The following is a 13,867-nucleotide window of genomic DNA, read 5'->3' as shown; positions in this document are numbered from 1 at the left end:
CCACAATTTTAAATGTTAAAACATGTCTTATAGTGATTCAGTAAGAAAGCCCTTTAAGCGAATAATGGACTCTTCCGTTTTGATTGGTCACAATAGTCACCCTAATAAAGAGATGTCTGTAAATTGCAGGATGTATATATCATTTTGAACAGCTGCCAACAGTGTATGTTAGGCTTTGGCAGTTTCTGCATGCAATCTCCATTGCCTAGATTTCTGAAAGATCCTTGAAGAGTTACTCGTACGTGCGATATCGCGGCTTCAAATCTGTTTGTAGATTTCTGTGCGAGTCAAAAGTCATATTTTTAGGCGAAATAACCTTACCTGTAGAAGCGAGACATTGGAAAGGCTAAGTCGGAAGAGGTAATTCCTGCGAGACAAAAAGCAAACAAGAGAGAAGAGGGAATGTTAACGAAGCGAAAATCTCTTAAGAAACACAGCTGCAGAGGCCTGTTTAAACACTATTGATAAGGTTCTAGGAAATACTAAATACTAAACCATTATCTATGGACAAAATGAGCAAGAGAAAAATGAGTAAATTAGCAGAAATGAATTAACTGATTCCAATGGGAAAACCACAACGTGTATAAAATAGTAGCTACAAAAAACGTTTTGAAAAATCAAACATTTTATGGTTAGAAAAGTACAGCCGTACTGTGCAAACCTATTTGTAAAAACTCGGAGTGACCTGAATATGGCTGATTTTAAGTGTGCTGGATCACAGAATGTTTACAGTGGTTTGGTGAAAGGTGTGTCTAGAAGGGGCACATGTGGGAAGCCTAGATGTTCCCTTTAAGGGCCTAAATAGGCCCCTGTACTAGGACAGCAGGGCCTGTTTCCACTTTCAAGCACAGGTGTGACTTGCACTAGAAATAGAAAGAACACTCGGGGCAGTGCACGCTCCACCCGCGGCTGCAGATAGAAAGGTTTCTAGCACAGGCAGGTTCCACCCAAGTAAACTCCTAAAATAGAAATAAATATTTTAATTTTCTGCACAGGTGAGCACCATCACTCGAAATGTTAACCAATCTCTTTCTAGCCTAACAGGTTTCTGGTGTGAATGTTGTTTTTGTTTCCAGCATGGAATTTTTTGCATGACCACAAAAATAAATACCAACACTAAGTAAATATAATTTTTCAGGTGTCTACCACGTTAGAAAAATTAGATTTTTGAGTATTTTATTTCTTTCTTTTTGCATTTATAAAGCACTCTAAATCCAAGGCCATCAAGGCGCTAAGTAAAAATAATTATTCAGGTGTGTAGACCACGTTAGAAAAATGTCATTTTATACTATTTTATTTATTTATTTTTGCATTTATGCAGCGCTCTAAAACCAAGGGCATCAAGGCGCTGGTTGCGGGATTAAAACAACAAATGCTGGTTACATCTCACTGCACGTTCATGGTGGGATTCAGAAGCTTGGAATGACACGCATATGTTCGTGGGTCCCCCCAATGTTGCTGTGAGCGATGTGGCACCCCGGGGGGGCATGTGAGGGTGCTTCACTGGATGCTTGGCAAGGCTGGCCTGCTCAAATGGAATGAAACTGTTTGCACGTGGAGTAAATCTGATCCGCCCAGCACCAAATCTCTGCCAATGCAGTTTGTGTTAAGGGTGCAACCCCCTTTCTTCCAGGATGCATTAAGCCCCACCATGTATTAAATGGAATAAAGCAGAGGGAAGACACGTGGACGGTGATCAGCTCCCATAGCATGTCACAGAAATTACAATGTCACCCGCAAGACGGTCAGTATACATTTGGGCTCACAACATGCGATACATATGCACTGCCGAGATCAGTGATCAACCTGCAAGTCACGGACTGCAGTACCTCAGCCTTTCATGGCCGACAATGATGTCTTATTAATATAGCGATTTCGCCAAAGCGCTTTACATAGAACAATTTTACATACAATATCACCCAACCGAAGTTGGCACTCATTTATCGACCCTGGAAGGAGTAAAGGCATGGCCTTGTCAGAATTCGAACCTGCGACCTGCAGAGCACACACACCAGATCACAGCAGTGAGCGCTCAACCTGCTGAGCTATCTTACCAGCGCTGCATCCAGTAATGTTCAAATGGATGGGCTGAGTTGCATGCTGCAAAACCATCCCTGGGGAAAAAAACCTGAGCACATTACAGGTGCTACAAAATAACACACTAAAACTTGTTATAAAATGTGAGGCACGGAACTGTAAACATGTGTACCGCTGCTCAACAGTGCCACCCCCCCACGACCCTCCCTGATTTTTCTTCTTGTTTTTCAAGCTGACGAGCATGGGACCTTAGAGAAAATAATTTTACCCTGCCAAAATCTCACACACAAATGATCTGTGAACTTCTTGCTTTCCTCATGTATAAACGCGTGCCGAAAGCAGGATACAGACATCTTTCCTCTGCTGCAGGCAGAGTATACATTCCGCCAACATCCTAAAAAGCACACACATCAAAGCGCCAGCCCACCAGCACCCTTCCTGTAATGTGCAAGGAATGATCCATGGCGCCCTGCCACAGGATACGCGCTCATACTTTCCTCTCAAGCTCTCATCTGAAGCCAGGGAATGGAAGCTAACATCTCACATCTCACTCGAGGTGATAACAGCAGAGGCAGATAGGCCGGCCTCTTATCCTGATCCCATAGGCTGGCCTGGAATAAAGTATGCGGCTCTGCAGACGAGCCCTCTTGCTGCAAATAGCAGCCTGCCATTGTTTTTGTAGCATCTGAAACTGAATGGCGACGAGGTTGGAGCTGAAGTGATCACAGCAAAAATGTTTTGAGATGACAATTATACAAAAGATCACCCTTATCACAGGAGTTCAAAGGTAAGGCAGAATCAGACTGTCCTAGCACCCAGACATTCCTCAGTGTCAGCACCTAAGGGGTAATGGGTGCTGCCTTTCTCTTCTCACTCTCTATGGCATGCAACTAGACTGGAGAGGTAAACAGGGTCTTACATTGTTGCTCGAGCCCAAAAAAACACAGTGGCGGCCATTTTGGAATGGTGCTGCTTTCCACTCACTGAAACTATAGCATAGGACCAGACTGTAAAATGTTACATCCTGTTTGCTGTTGTGCTGTGAAGGAACGAGATGTTGCATCATGCGAATGAGTGATGATGCACACAGTGATGTCATAGGTGTGCGACGCAAAGTGGGATCGTGAGAGAGTGGGTGACAAGGGTTCCATGAGAGTTAGTTGGCGCCTGAATGCTGGTTGTGGTGGTGTGTCCGATGGGTGATACCCACTATGTATCTTGTAACCTTACCTCAAGGTGCTCAAGAGAACCAATTCTTACACATATATATTTTGAAATGGCCTCTTTTTTCTTAATTTAGTGATTGCCTGGCTAATCACAGTAATTAGAGGAACGTGATGACACTGGGACCAACATACTCATTAAGGATAGCCAACACCTGCTTCTAGATTTCAATGTGAGCCCCAAGGTCGAGAAAACCAATGCATTGAGAGTTGATTTGATGGCAAGGCTAGTAAGAAGTGTCAGAGAAACTTGTTCATCATTTCGAGCAGTTGCAAACCAGTCAAAGGACGGATACATCTTCACTTTACAGAAACTGTCTGCAACCACCTGACGAGCCCCGCCAGACCTCCTGTCTTTATAGGGCACTTTTCAAGTGACCAATTTGCAATTTAAGAGGAATCTTCCAGAAACCTCATCCTAGGGTTTCTGGCGAGAGAAGCCTACACCCCACTCAACACATTACACATGTCTGTCGTAGATGCAGATATCCAAGTAACGTATCTCACGATGAATTGCTCATTGATCACATGGTCCTGGGGGCCTGCAAAGTCAGTTTGTGCATTTTGAGTAAAACAAGGGGGAAGAATTAGCACGCATTTCTAAAATTCAAGTATCAAAAAACGCAGAACATAAGTAGAGCCCAAGGAAAAGGAATATTGATTACTCATGAGGGAACGCACTTTCTTCCAATACATCATCAGACAACTGTTGCAACCGGTGAAAGACACAATGGCAGAGAATCAATATGCCCTCATAGAAGAGAAGGGACGAACCGTGTGCTGGGCAGAGGTAAGTAGCTAATTGGGCCCTTGCTAATTGGGCCCTCGAGACGATTCAGTTCCTAGTGTTGCGCAACAAGCAAAAGGCCTAGAATAACACCCGGCACAGTCTAGCTGCAGTGACAAGGCTACAGTGTGGGGCACCCTTCTCACCCCACTTTCCACCGGTTAGAAATGCAGTGGTCGAAGTGAGCGTAACTGTCCATAGCGGCGTTCCACTGTTTTGATTTTTTAACAGCTCCACTACTTTTTGCAACCATTTTCCTCATTCCGCAACTGTTCTTTGTGAAGTTAAAGCTCGCTTCTCTACTTTACCACCAGATATCAGTTACAGCTAAATTGAAATCTGTTTCAACTCAATTGGCTGTGAAGCAGCATGGCTGCAACCCTTGAAAAATGTATTGCCCGTTGCTCCCTTCCTTCTTACTCTGTCCCCCACCAAGGTCACAGTTCCACTACTTTTTTGGTACACTTCTATCACTGGGTAGAATTATCAAAGAGGTAGCATGCATCCAATGCACCATGCATGCTAGTGAACACCGGGGCCATGCCCCCATGCCACAACTTCTCTTACAGACTAGAGTGCGGTGCTAAGGTAGCTGGGCGCTTTACACAACTCTGCTGGACTTTGACTTAGCAGAGCATTAAGAGAACAGCATTACACTGCATATCACAGGCTCACCGTTGCCTACAAAAAAGCACCACAAAGCGTCAGAGGATACTCACGCAGCACTCAACAGACCAGCACACACCCCAACACAGACCTTCACAGAGCTACCAAATGGCCCTCGTATAGCCCAGACAGACTTGCAGAAATGTAACTTCTCCTGACAACCCTGCTCCATCATCCCTTCCATCCTCATCTAGTGCTTTAAAGAGACTTTAGGGGAGCATAAGCACTATAAAAGCAACTAACAGAACAGGACATCATTCTGCCTCCTTCCCTTTCCTGCCTTCCACTGCCTACTCTTTTTCCCGCTCATCTACCATCCCACTCCTTTCTTTTCTCTCCCTTCACATTGATTTGAAACAGCTTAGGGTGGCTTGTGTCCTATAGAAGCAATTAACATAGTTAACTATGTATTTAAAAAAAACATACTATCTCATTTCAATGTGCAGGTATATGAAAAATATAATTCCAACACTGAACCCAGTTCTAAACAAATGACCATTATATACTGTATTTCCTATACATGCAACAACTTACTAAAAGCGCCCAGATACCTCTGGGTCAGGTGCGCTATATAAATAAAATAAACAAACAAACAAACTATAAGAGTAAGCTGTGTGTATTTGCACTAGAATTGATAGATTGAAATCTCTGAGTTAATCATAACCACTGAAACCTTTATGTGGGCAGCTGCCATGTCACCAAATGTTTAGTTTCTCTATATCTAGAACTATAGAGCTGAGGGCAGCGTTAAACAGCAAGGCAAGGATGGGCCTTGGCGCTGGAAATGGCCTTGCTGCAGTGGTAAGCCTGGGAGCCAGTATTCACCTTGGTTGAGGAGTAGGATTAGGCCTTGGGTGAGGAGTGGGGCGGGTAAGGAGCCAAAGCAAACATGAGAAGAACAGTTAAGGTAACCTACCTCTTATGTACAATGTGATGACAGAGCTATCAGCTAGCTTTGTCATTATTACTAAACAATGACAAGAAGGTTGCCAAGTGTGACTTATTTTTAGATTAGACATTTCTTGGTATTTAGTGGAGACAGTAACAGTGCTTGCCATGATGCAAGAAAGAACTGCTCTGTGCTGCTTAAATAGTTCTTTGGGTTTTAGATGCTTTCATTGGCATTTTCAATGTAAATATGTCTTATCTACACAATCATTTCACATGCACACGATTGCACTTTTTTCTTCCTTAGCTGAAGGGGATTAATGCATGCAATACCCACTGCATCAAAGGACGAAGGGCCTCATTACGAGCTCGGTGATATTAGATACAATATGGCCCAAATTCGAATACAGTTACATCCTGCATGCCACGTGCTAATTCTGCATGCGTGGTCATGGGTTTTCTGATGCCCCATTATAGAGTGCCATAGGACTCTGCTGCGGGTAGAGGAAATGACTGCATGCAGTAACGCTGGCTGGACCGTTACCGCCGCTATTCATGGAGGCATTACCTGCATGTCACAGCAAGAGTTCCTGGGTTGCTAAACCCATAATCAGCAATCGGTGCAAAATTATGGTATTCGGAAATACCACCAGTTTTCTTGTCACTTCTACTTCTGTGAACCCTTGCAAGGCAGGGGTCTACAACCTGCGGCTCCCCATATGTTTTGGACTACAACTGCTATGATCCCTCCACATCAACTGTACTGGGTATGGCTCAGGGGGCTGACCGTAGCGGCAGCAGCGCCCCGGGGCGAATTGCCCCCCCCCTCTTCCTGCTCGCCCCTAGTCAACAGGGGAGGGGGGCAAAAGTGCCACTTTTTTTTCTACTTCCTCGCTCCGGCACCTCGCAGGGAGTTAATCACTGTAATACTATTCCAATGAAAACCGACTCGCTCCCTCATCAGAGCGGGGAGCTAATCATCTCAATAGGGTGCTGATGCAAAGCATATATTGTTATTAAATGCACGCCGCGGGCACATTTAATAACAAAAGGTCACCTGCCGCGCCTTCGCTCACTACGCCAACAGGTGGTTGCCCAGGCCGTCCTGCCCTAAGTCCGGCCCTGGTATGGCTGATGGGGGTTGCTGTCCAAAACAGCTGGATAGCCAAAGGTTACCGTCTCATGCTGTGAACCGATTGCAGTCTCCAGACCGCGTCTCTAAAACCCAGACGCAACAAAAACATTGTGGCGGGAAGTGCAACGCACAATGCGTCCGGGTTTTGGGAACAGACGGTGATCGGACAGGTAAAGGTAAACTGTTGGTAGGGGTGGACTGGCCTACAGGGCACGCTGGACATGTCCTGGTAGGTCTCTGCACCCTGGGCCTCTTTTGTGTGATAACCTATTTTATTTTCACATGTTCTCATAGGAAAAGGGTTGGGCTTTCTAAAACTGGGTAATAAGGGGACACTTTGATCATTATTTCCAGGGCTTCTTTTGGTTCCCAATCCACCCCTGGCTGTGTGGGCAGTGTGGCAGCAGGGCCGTGCAGTGTGAGTTGGCGGATGCCCCTGAAAAAACGAGAAGGTTTAATGCCTGTGAAATTTCGGCATAGAACTCTGCCAACATACGGCAGTCTTTTGGAATTCAATAGAGTTCGCGCAGCCTTCTGGGACCTGATGAGAGCAGTTCTGAAGCCACTTCCGGCCTCTGCGGCCGTCCTGGAATATGTGGGAGTCCAATTGATGGCAGAGCGCTTTCCGCTTGTGTGGAAAACAAAGCTCCGAGCAAGGTCGGCTGCCTTTTCTGCCCTACGGCACCGGTATTCTACCCTTTCCTGAGCTGGGAGTAGCAGTTATGTGTTTACTGCCTGCAATGAGCTCTCTTCACGCTTATAAATCACTGGTCCGGACAACAGACAATTATTCGGCTGACAGTTTGAGTAGAAGGGGGCGGGCACAATGATCAAAGAGGAAAATGGAGCAAAGGATGGGCAGAAGTTAATTATTCGAAACCTTTTTTCATTTAAATAAACGATTCCGGTAGACTTAACACAAGATTCCTTTGTGGAAAACGTCAGCTGCGTGTGTAGTTCAGTAGACCACGTGTCCTCGTCATTTTCAGCGGGTTTAGCTAACAGCACACCCTTGGAGAGACTTTGCTGCAAAATGGCGTCTTACAAAACAACATTAAATAAACAAAAATTCCACTAACGACCAAAAGCATGTCCCTGGATAGGTACCGGTATCTTCCCGGTGGGCTCAGGGATCAGGAAACAACACCCCCCACCCCACACCCCCCACAAGCAGGGCCGGGATCAGTTTGATCACCAAGGAGAGGCAGGAAGAAACCCTGAATGAATACGGAAATAAAGAGGTGGGGTTGGGGCTTAACCCATTTTGGATATACGTGCGGCTGGGGGCGGAGTATGATGTAGATATACACCTTAAAGTCAACACTCTCACGTCCCCCGCACAGCTGTGTGTCCCCCGCCCACCCCAAGGTTAGAAGTGCTATAACGTAACTCTCTCACTTTGCCAAGGTTGACCAGATTTTCAGAATTAAAAAGGGGACAGGGCACCAACAAAGAAGAAGGACTGCAATTTGACAGCGGATGCCAGGCCTACATTTCAGTAAACTGCGAGGATTCTGTTGTGATTCTATGCATTCTATATTATTCCAGGCCTGGCTATGAAACCATTTCCCACCAGCCTCTGTGGCGCAACTGGTTAATGCATAAAGTTTTTCAATGAAAAAGTTGTAGTTTACCATATCCCGGGATGGTAGAGGCCCGGAGTTAAATGTTACTGTAAAATGTCCAAAGTGTAATAACAACAACTACAAACAATTGAACTGTTATGTTTATTTGTAGGGCTAACGAGGATTACGGTATATCGCTTCTGTGCCATAGGAAACCATCAATGATGAGGCCCAACAAGGCTGAAACATGTCTGAGGTTGCTTGTGTTTCCGTGCAGAGGGCACCTGGCCTAGCAGTTTGGGCTGGGCTGGTACCATTGGTGGCAGTACCAGACTGATTTGCATATGGTTGGACCCCTTTTGCAATGGGGCAGACGGGCGAAACAACGGTGGTGTGGAAGGTTGCCCAGAGCAATGCCAGTGGTTCAGATTAATTCAAAACCATCCGCCCATCACTTTTTTGGGGTGAAATTATCATTCCTGCGAGCAGCGTCGCCACTGACATGTGAAGATGTATACTCTCTCGCTACACTCGGCAGCTGGGATTCTGCAAGTGGTCACCAGACACTACCTAAAACCGGAACAGGGTTTTAAAATTAAAAACTCACTGGCCCAGGGGGGCAGGACGGGTCAGAGCTTCCAATTCAGGGTCGTCTTGTACCCCACACTATCCTGCCTTCCCCTTGCACAGCCAAATCCTAATCCTAGACGGGAAAAGGCGGGGAGATCTGCAATGTGTCCTCCCAGGGTCAATAATTCCTGCAAATGGAAGCAAAGCCCTTTTCAAGTCATACACCATCTATGTGTATGGCAACAAGCAGTCTTCAGTTAGGCCTTGAATTCTGGAGCCCAGTCCTGGTCACCCTGGACTAAGGTGTGTCAAAAGCCCAGCCTGGAGTACTCTGGGTTTTTCTGGCAGTGAAACAAGCTCTCCCTCCCTTGAAATCAACCCACCGAGCTACCTCTGGGCTCTCTATCTACTGGGGAGAGAGTCTGGGAACATGGCTCCTCCCTTTTCACACATTTCCTGGGGAAAAGGGAGAGAAATGTCCATCTGAGGACTTGCTGTCTTGTAACTCAGTCACCACCCACTTTGCTCTGTTACATTTTCTTAGGCCCTCTTTCTTTTTCCCATCACCTCTACTTTCTACTCATAGCTCTCTGCCTTCCCCTCACCCTGCCTTTCATCTCTCCTCACAGTGCATTTTGAGGCCCTCTAATGGCACTATACACTTTTGCACTATAAAGTGATCCATATGGGCTGCTCAACTGCCCATTCCCTATTGACCCCCTACTTACAAATCTGTTGTAATTCCTCAGCTTTCCCCATTTCAGGTGAATTATATGTACTGCACACACAGGGTTCCAGATACGAATTTGAAGCAGGAGTATTTCCCTCCCTTTTCTAAGTGATTTTTATGGAGTAAAAAAAGTAATTTTCCATCCCAACGGGTGGTACTTTTTAGTTGAGTGAAATTATGTTTTAACTCTAAAACAGATATTTTGTCATCTTTATTTCATTACACCCAGTATTTCAAACAAATAAATTGAAAGATACCTGTTTATCTTAAAGTTGCTCTTAAACTAGGGCAGCAATAATATTATAGTGGTACACTGCCCTCCAGCTGTTGGAACGGGTTGCTAACGCTATTAGCATCCCGGGTTACCAAAGCAGTAATTTTCATTCAAAGAACAGGATGCTCGCGGTGTCCCGTTCATTGAATGAAAATACTGTGCCAAGATGGCCGCCATGGTTATGGAAGGCGGGGCTCCATACAGAGCCCCTCTTCCATTTGCGTGGTGGCCGCAAACTGAGAAGCAGGGAAGTGGTTGCGCCGGCGGCTGCATATGCCGGCACCATAATCAGGTAAGTGGGCTAGGGAGGGAGGCTGGGATAAGTTTAAACAAAAAAAGTAAAGGGTGGGTAGAAGATGGCGGCCCATGGCAGGGAAGGCAGCCTGTGGAACAGAGATTTCAGCCCGCAATCCGCTGAACCTGATTGGCTGCACACACTCTGCCCGGGTGCTAATAGAGTTTCTTCCTATAGTACTGTCCTGCTTGTGCCTCCAATCCAAGGATAAGCATTCAGCTGTGGGAGAAAGCAGGGGTCCTGATTCCATGCTTGCGTGTATCAGTTGTTAACTTTTATTTCTTGAGAATATTTTTACTTCAGATTTTTTTGTTGGGGGTATTTGCCTGCTTTTTAGGAAGTAAAACTTCCAAGATATAAGTTATCCAAGATTAAACATCCACAATCAGGTGGGTGATTTTTATTTGTAACATGCACATTTCTGAACTAAGATTGTTTTGATAAGAATCAGTATTTCTTCATCCTCAACTTTCATTTTTCCAATTCCAATAGGAATTTGTCCAAAGAAAAATGGCATCATTTTAGAAAATGCTCATTCTAACAACATGCAAAGCCTATCTTCAAAACACCCCTGGCAAATATAGAAGATTTTGGGAAGAGCAAAGAGAGGTTGTGGAGATGTTGGCCACACTCATATACCCCAATGGCATAAATGATATACTAGAGTTTACTATGTCTCCAAGAGAAAGAGATATCAAAACAGGAAGCCATGAAGTGATGCTGTAGCCAGTAGATACAGGGGCAATGGAAAAAAGTAGCAAATTGCTGGAAGAATGGTAGATAGAAGGCGCCACTTCTTTGAAGAAAAAGTGACAGAGGGGATAGAAGATAGTGAACTGTAGCACTCTATCAGCATAGATGATCTTTCGGAGTAGGTACCTGATGGAAAGACCAGTGGGTGGCTTAGGCTCTCTTTTCTGAGAGTAGGTGAACGCAAGGGCTGCGTAGACTTTATCTGTCTGTGATTCTAATACGTTTATAGGTCCTGCATAATCCATTCAGGGTAGTGATTGGTCAAAATAACGAGTGGAAAATGAAGTGTGTCGAAATAAAAAGTGTAAAATATTGAATATGTGAAAGTAAAAATTCCCCATTAAATTCAGAAAACTATTGCTTGGACAGTGTAGTAGCTGAGAGACAGACAGGCAGTGAAAGTGGCTTTAAGCGGTAGCCAGGGGCATATGAGTGCTGCAGGATTTGCCCCATCTATAATGCACTAACATAGCACTTTATGGAGTTGTTTCAATATTTGTGACCCTATGAAAAGTATTTTTTAGTGAAGAAATCTGTGTTGGGTGTTCACACTTTCTTTATCCAACATGGGAAAAAAGTTTCAGTCTCTGAAAAAATATATTTTGTAGCACTCCTTCAACCAACATTTAGAACACTTTTTTGCTGAACCGCCACGTTTTAAAAAAATCTACACCGGTGACACAGTTTCACTGTGAAATAGACCACTGAAGTTAAAAAGCCATGTCTTTCTAAACTGGAATGGCATATTTTGCTAAATGACAGGCACAATGGGATTTTCTTTGCATTTTAAACCCACCATACCATTGATGGTGTTTGGTAATCATGACCCAATGCTCAGTGCCGAGGGTGGCAACTTACAGCACACATGTGGCCCCCAAGACATATTGGCTGTCAGTATCCCTGAGAGCCATCTCTCTTGGGTTGATAAATCTATGTATAAAATAGCTCTGCCTTACAAGACAAGGACATGCTGCCAAAATGCAAGCTTTTCATCTAATTTGCATACCCACAATGCTTTGTTTTGTGACTTTGAACTGGAGGCGAGCTCACAGGGATAACTATTATGTAGCGCTGTGGCTTGTGAAAATCTGTTCTACTCGTACATGACAGGTAGAAGGTTTACTTTTTCGTGCATTTTGTAAACCCACCATAACATTGGGATGTCTGGAAAATCCTTTTCACCGTTAATTCTAATCAGAAATACCTTAGCAAGATAAGCTATAGTTGCTAAATAAGCTTTTAGTTGCTGGCACAGGAACTACACATACAGATGTCAAGCAACCACACACTATGATGAATCCTCATCTAGGGCTAACACACTGTTATTATTCTGCACTGTAAACCTTGTGTCTTGAAGTCCTGTTCTGATTGGTTAAATAGCACCCCCAATCGCACCACTAGAGGTTTGCAAAAGAATCGTTCCACTGTGCAGCGCTATGTTAATCTTCCTTTGTTCGGTCCTTGTGTGGTGATGGGACAGTGCTCTTCTACCAGCCAATCTGCACTTGCATTTGTCGCCCTCATGCAATTAAAAAAACAATCCCATTCGCTCAGCTGCTCTTTGCTCCGCCTCTCCCGGTCTGCCACACTCATAGTCCAGCTACCCTGAAGTCGCCAAAGAAGCCACATCGGTAAAATTCAGGGTTGCAGTAACCACTGTCCTGTGGCTATTGCACACCCACACCCATCATGCATCTGCTCAACCACTGCACCCACGTCTGTGTCAAATGCCATCGCTCACACAATCAAATAAGGGTAACGTTTTGCAAGTGTAGAAAAACAACACCCAAAAACCGCAAACATTGAATCGCTCAAACATATGAAGTGGAAATAAATCTACCAAATGGCAACAACAACTTCATCTAAAATAGCTTTACTAAAAAAACGCTATCAAAACACTTGGCAAACAAAAATAAAATTACAAAAAACAAGTATTTTCTTATGAAATGACAACAAACATTTACCGAAACCTAGCATAAACAAAGCTCTTACGTTTCCACATTCCCCAAGTGAGTACGTCATCCACTCCTGATGGTACTCTATGCATTCTTAAGCTTGTAGTTTCCCATTCTAAATTAAGGACTGCAAGGCCCGGAATTCAGAGAAACGAACAGGACTCGATAACCTACCCACTCATTGAATGGGAAACTTGAGAGCTCTACATAAACCTACACACAATATTATTCTCCTCTCAGTGGAGCCAGTTGTATTGGATCCATATCTTTAAACCCAGAGCTAGATTCCTCCTTCCCCTCTCACCCAGAGAACACATCACTCCTGCCGTCAGGGTGCTCCACTGGCTTCCTATCGGCCGACGGGCGACTTTCAAGGCCATGTGCATCAACCACCATGCCCTCCACAAGATAAGCCCCGAATTCCTCCAACACAAACCTACATGCTACCAGCCCATCAGAAAACTTAGATCTGGCTCTGCACTCCTCCTTGTGATCCCCCCTTTCAACTCCACCAGAATTGGAGGATCCTCTTTCTCCGTCCAAGCTCCCACTCTTGGGAACTCCCTTCCACTCAGCATCTCCCGCATAGAGGACCATCTCTCCCTCAGGAAGGCCCTCAAAACCTGTCTCTTCCCTCCCGCAACCTGACAAACCATCCCATAGCATATTGTGAAATATTAGGCCCTGAACTGGTAAGACCTATTGATCTTTGAATTTAGACTAGTCCAATAGTTCTCAAGGGATGAAACGTATTTATTCACCCAGAAAAATGTGCAGGTCTGTTGTTTCAATGAAGGCACTGCCGATTTTTACTATATATAAGTGATATAAGTGATATGAGTGATATAAACTGCCAGTGGTCTGTCCACTTGGCCAACCAGACAGAGCCATGGTAGAGTTGAAGGGAAAGTATAACATTTCTCCTGGAACACCACTTAAACGCCACTTAACGCAAGAGCTCGAGGATAGAATATGATGCGCTTCGGCTT

General features: G+C 44.7%; 1 protein-coding gene across 2 annotated transcripts in view; it reads right to left on the bottom strand.

Annotated features, from left to right (window-relative positions):
- The window catches only part of SEMA5B (semaphorin 5B), a 1,093,184-nt gene that overhangs the window by 510,723 nt on the left and 568,594 nt on the right, over nt 1–13,867 (bottom strand). For both annotated transcript variants that reach the window (XM_069616686.1, XM_069616687.1), the window contains one exon: nt 322–367. In XM_069616686.1, the coding sequence (XP_069472787.1) occupies nt 322–367 (46 nt within the window). The remainder of the gene's footprint in view (nt 1–321; nt 368–13,867) is intronic.

Source organism: Ambystoma mexicanum, chromosome 9 (assembly GCF_040938575.1).
Source record: "Ambystoma mexicanum isolate Mex_15411 chromosome 9, UKY_AmexF1_1, whole genome shotgun sequence".
NCBI classification, from domain to species: domain Eukaryota; kingdom Metazoa; phylum Chordata; class Amphibia; order Caudata; family Ambystomatidae; genus Ambystoma; species Ambystoma mexicanum.
The sequence above is the reverse complement of the archived record's forward strand: the minus strand, read 5'-3'. Positions and strand labels throughout refer to the sequence as shown.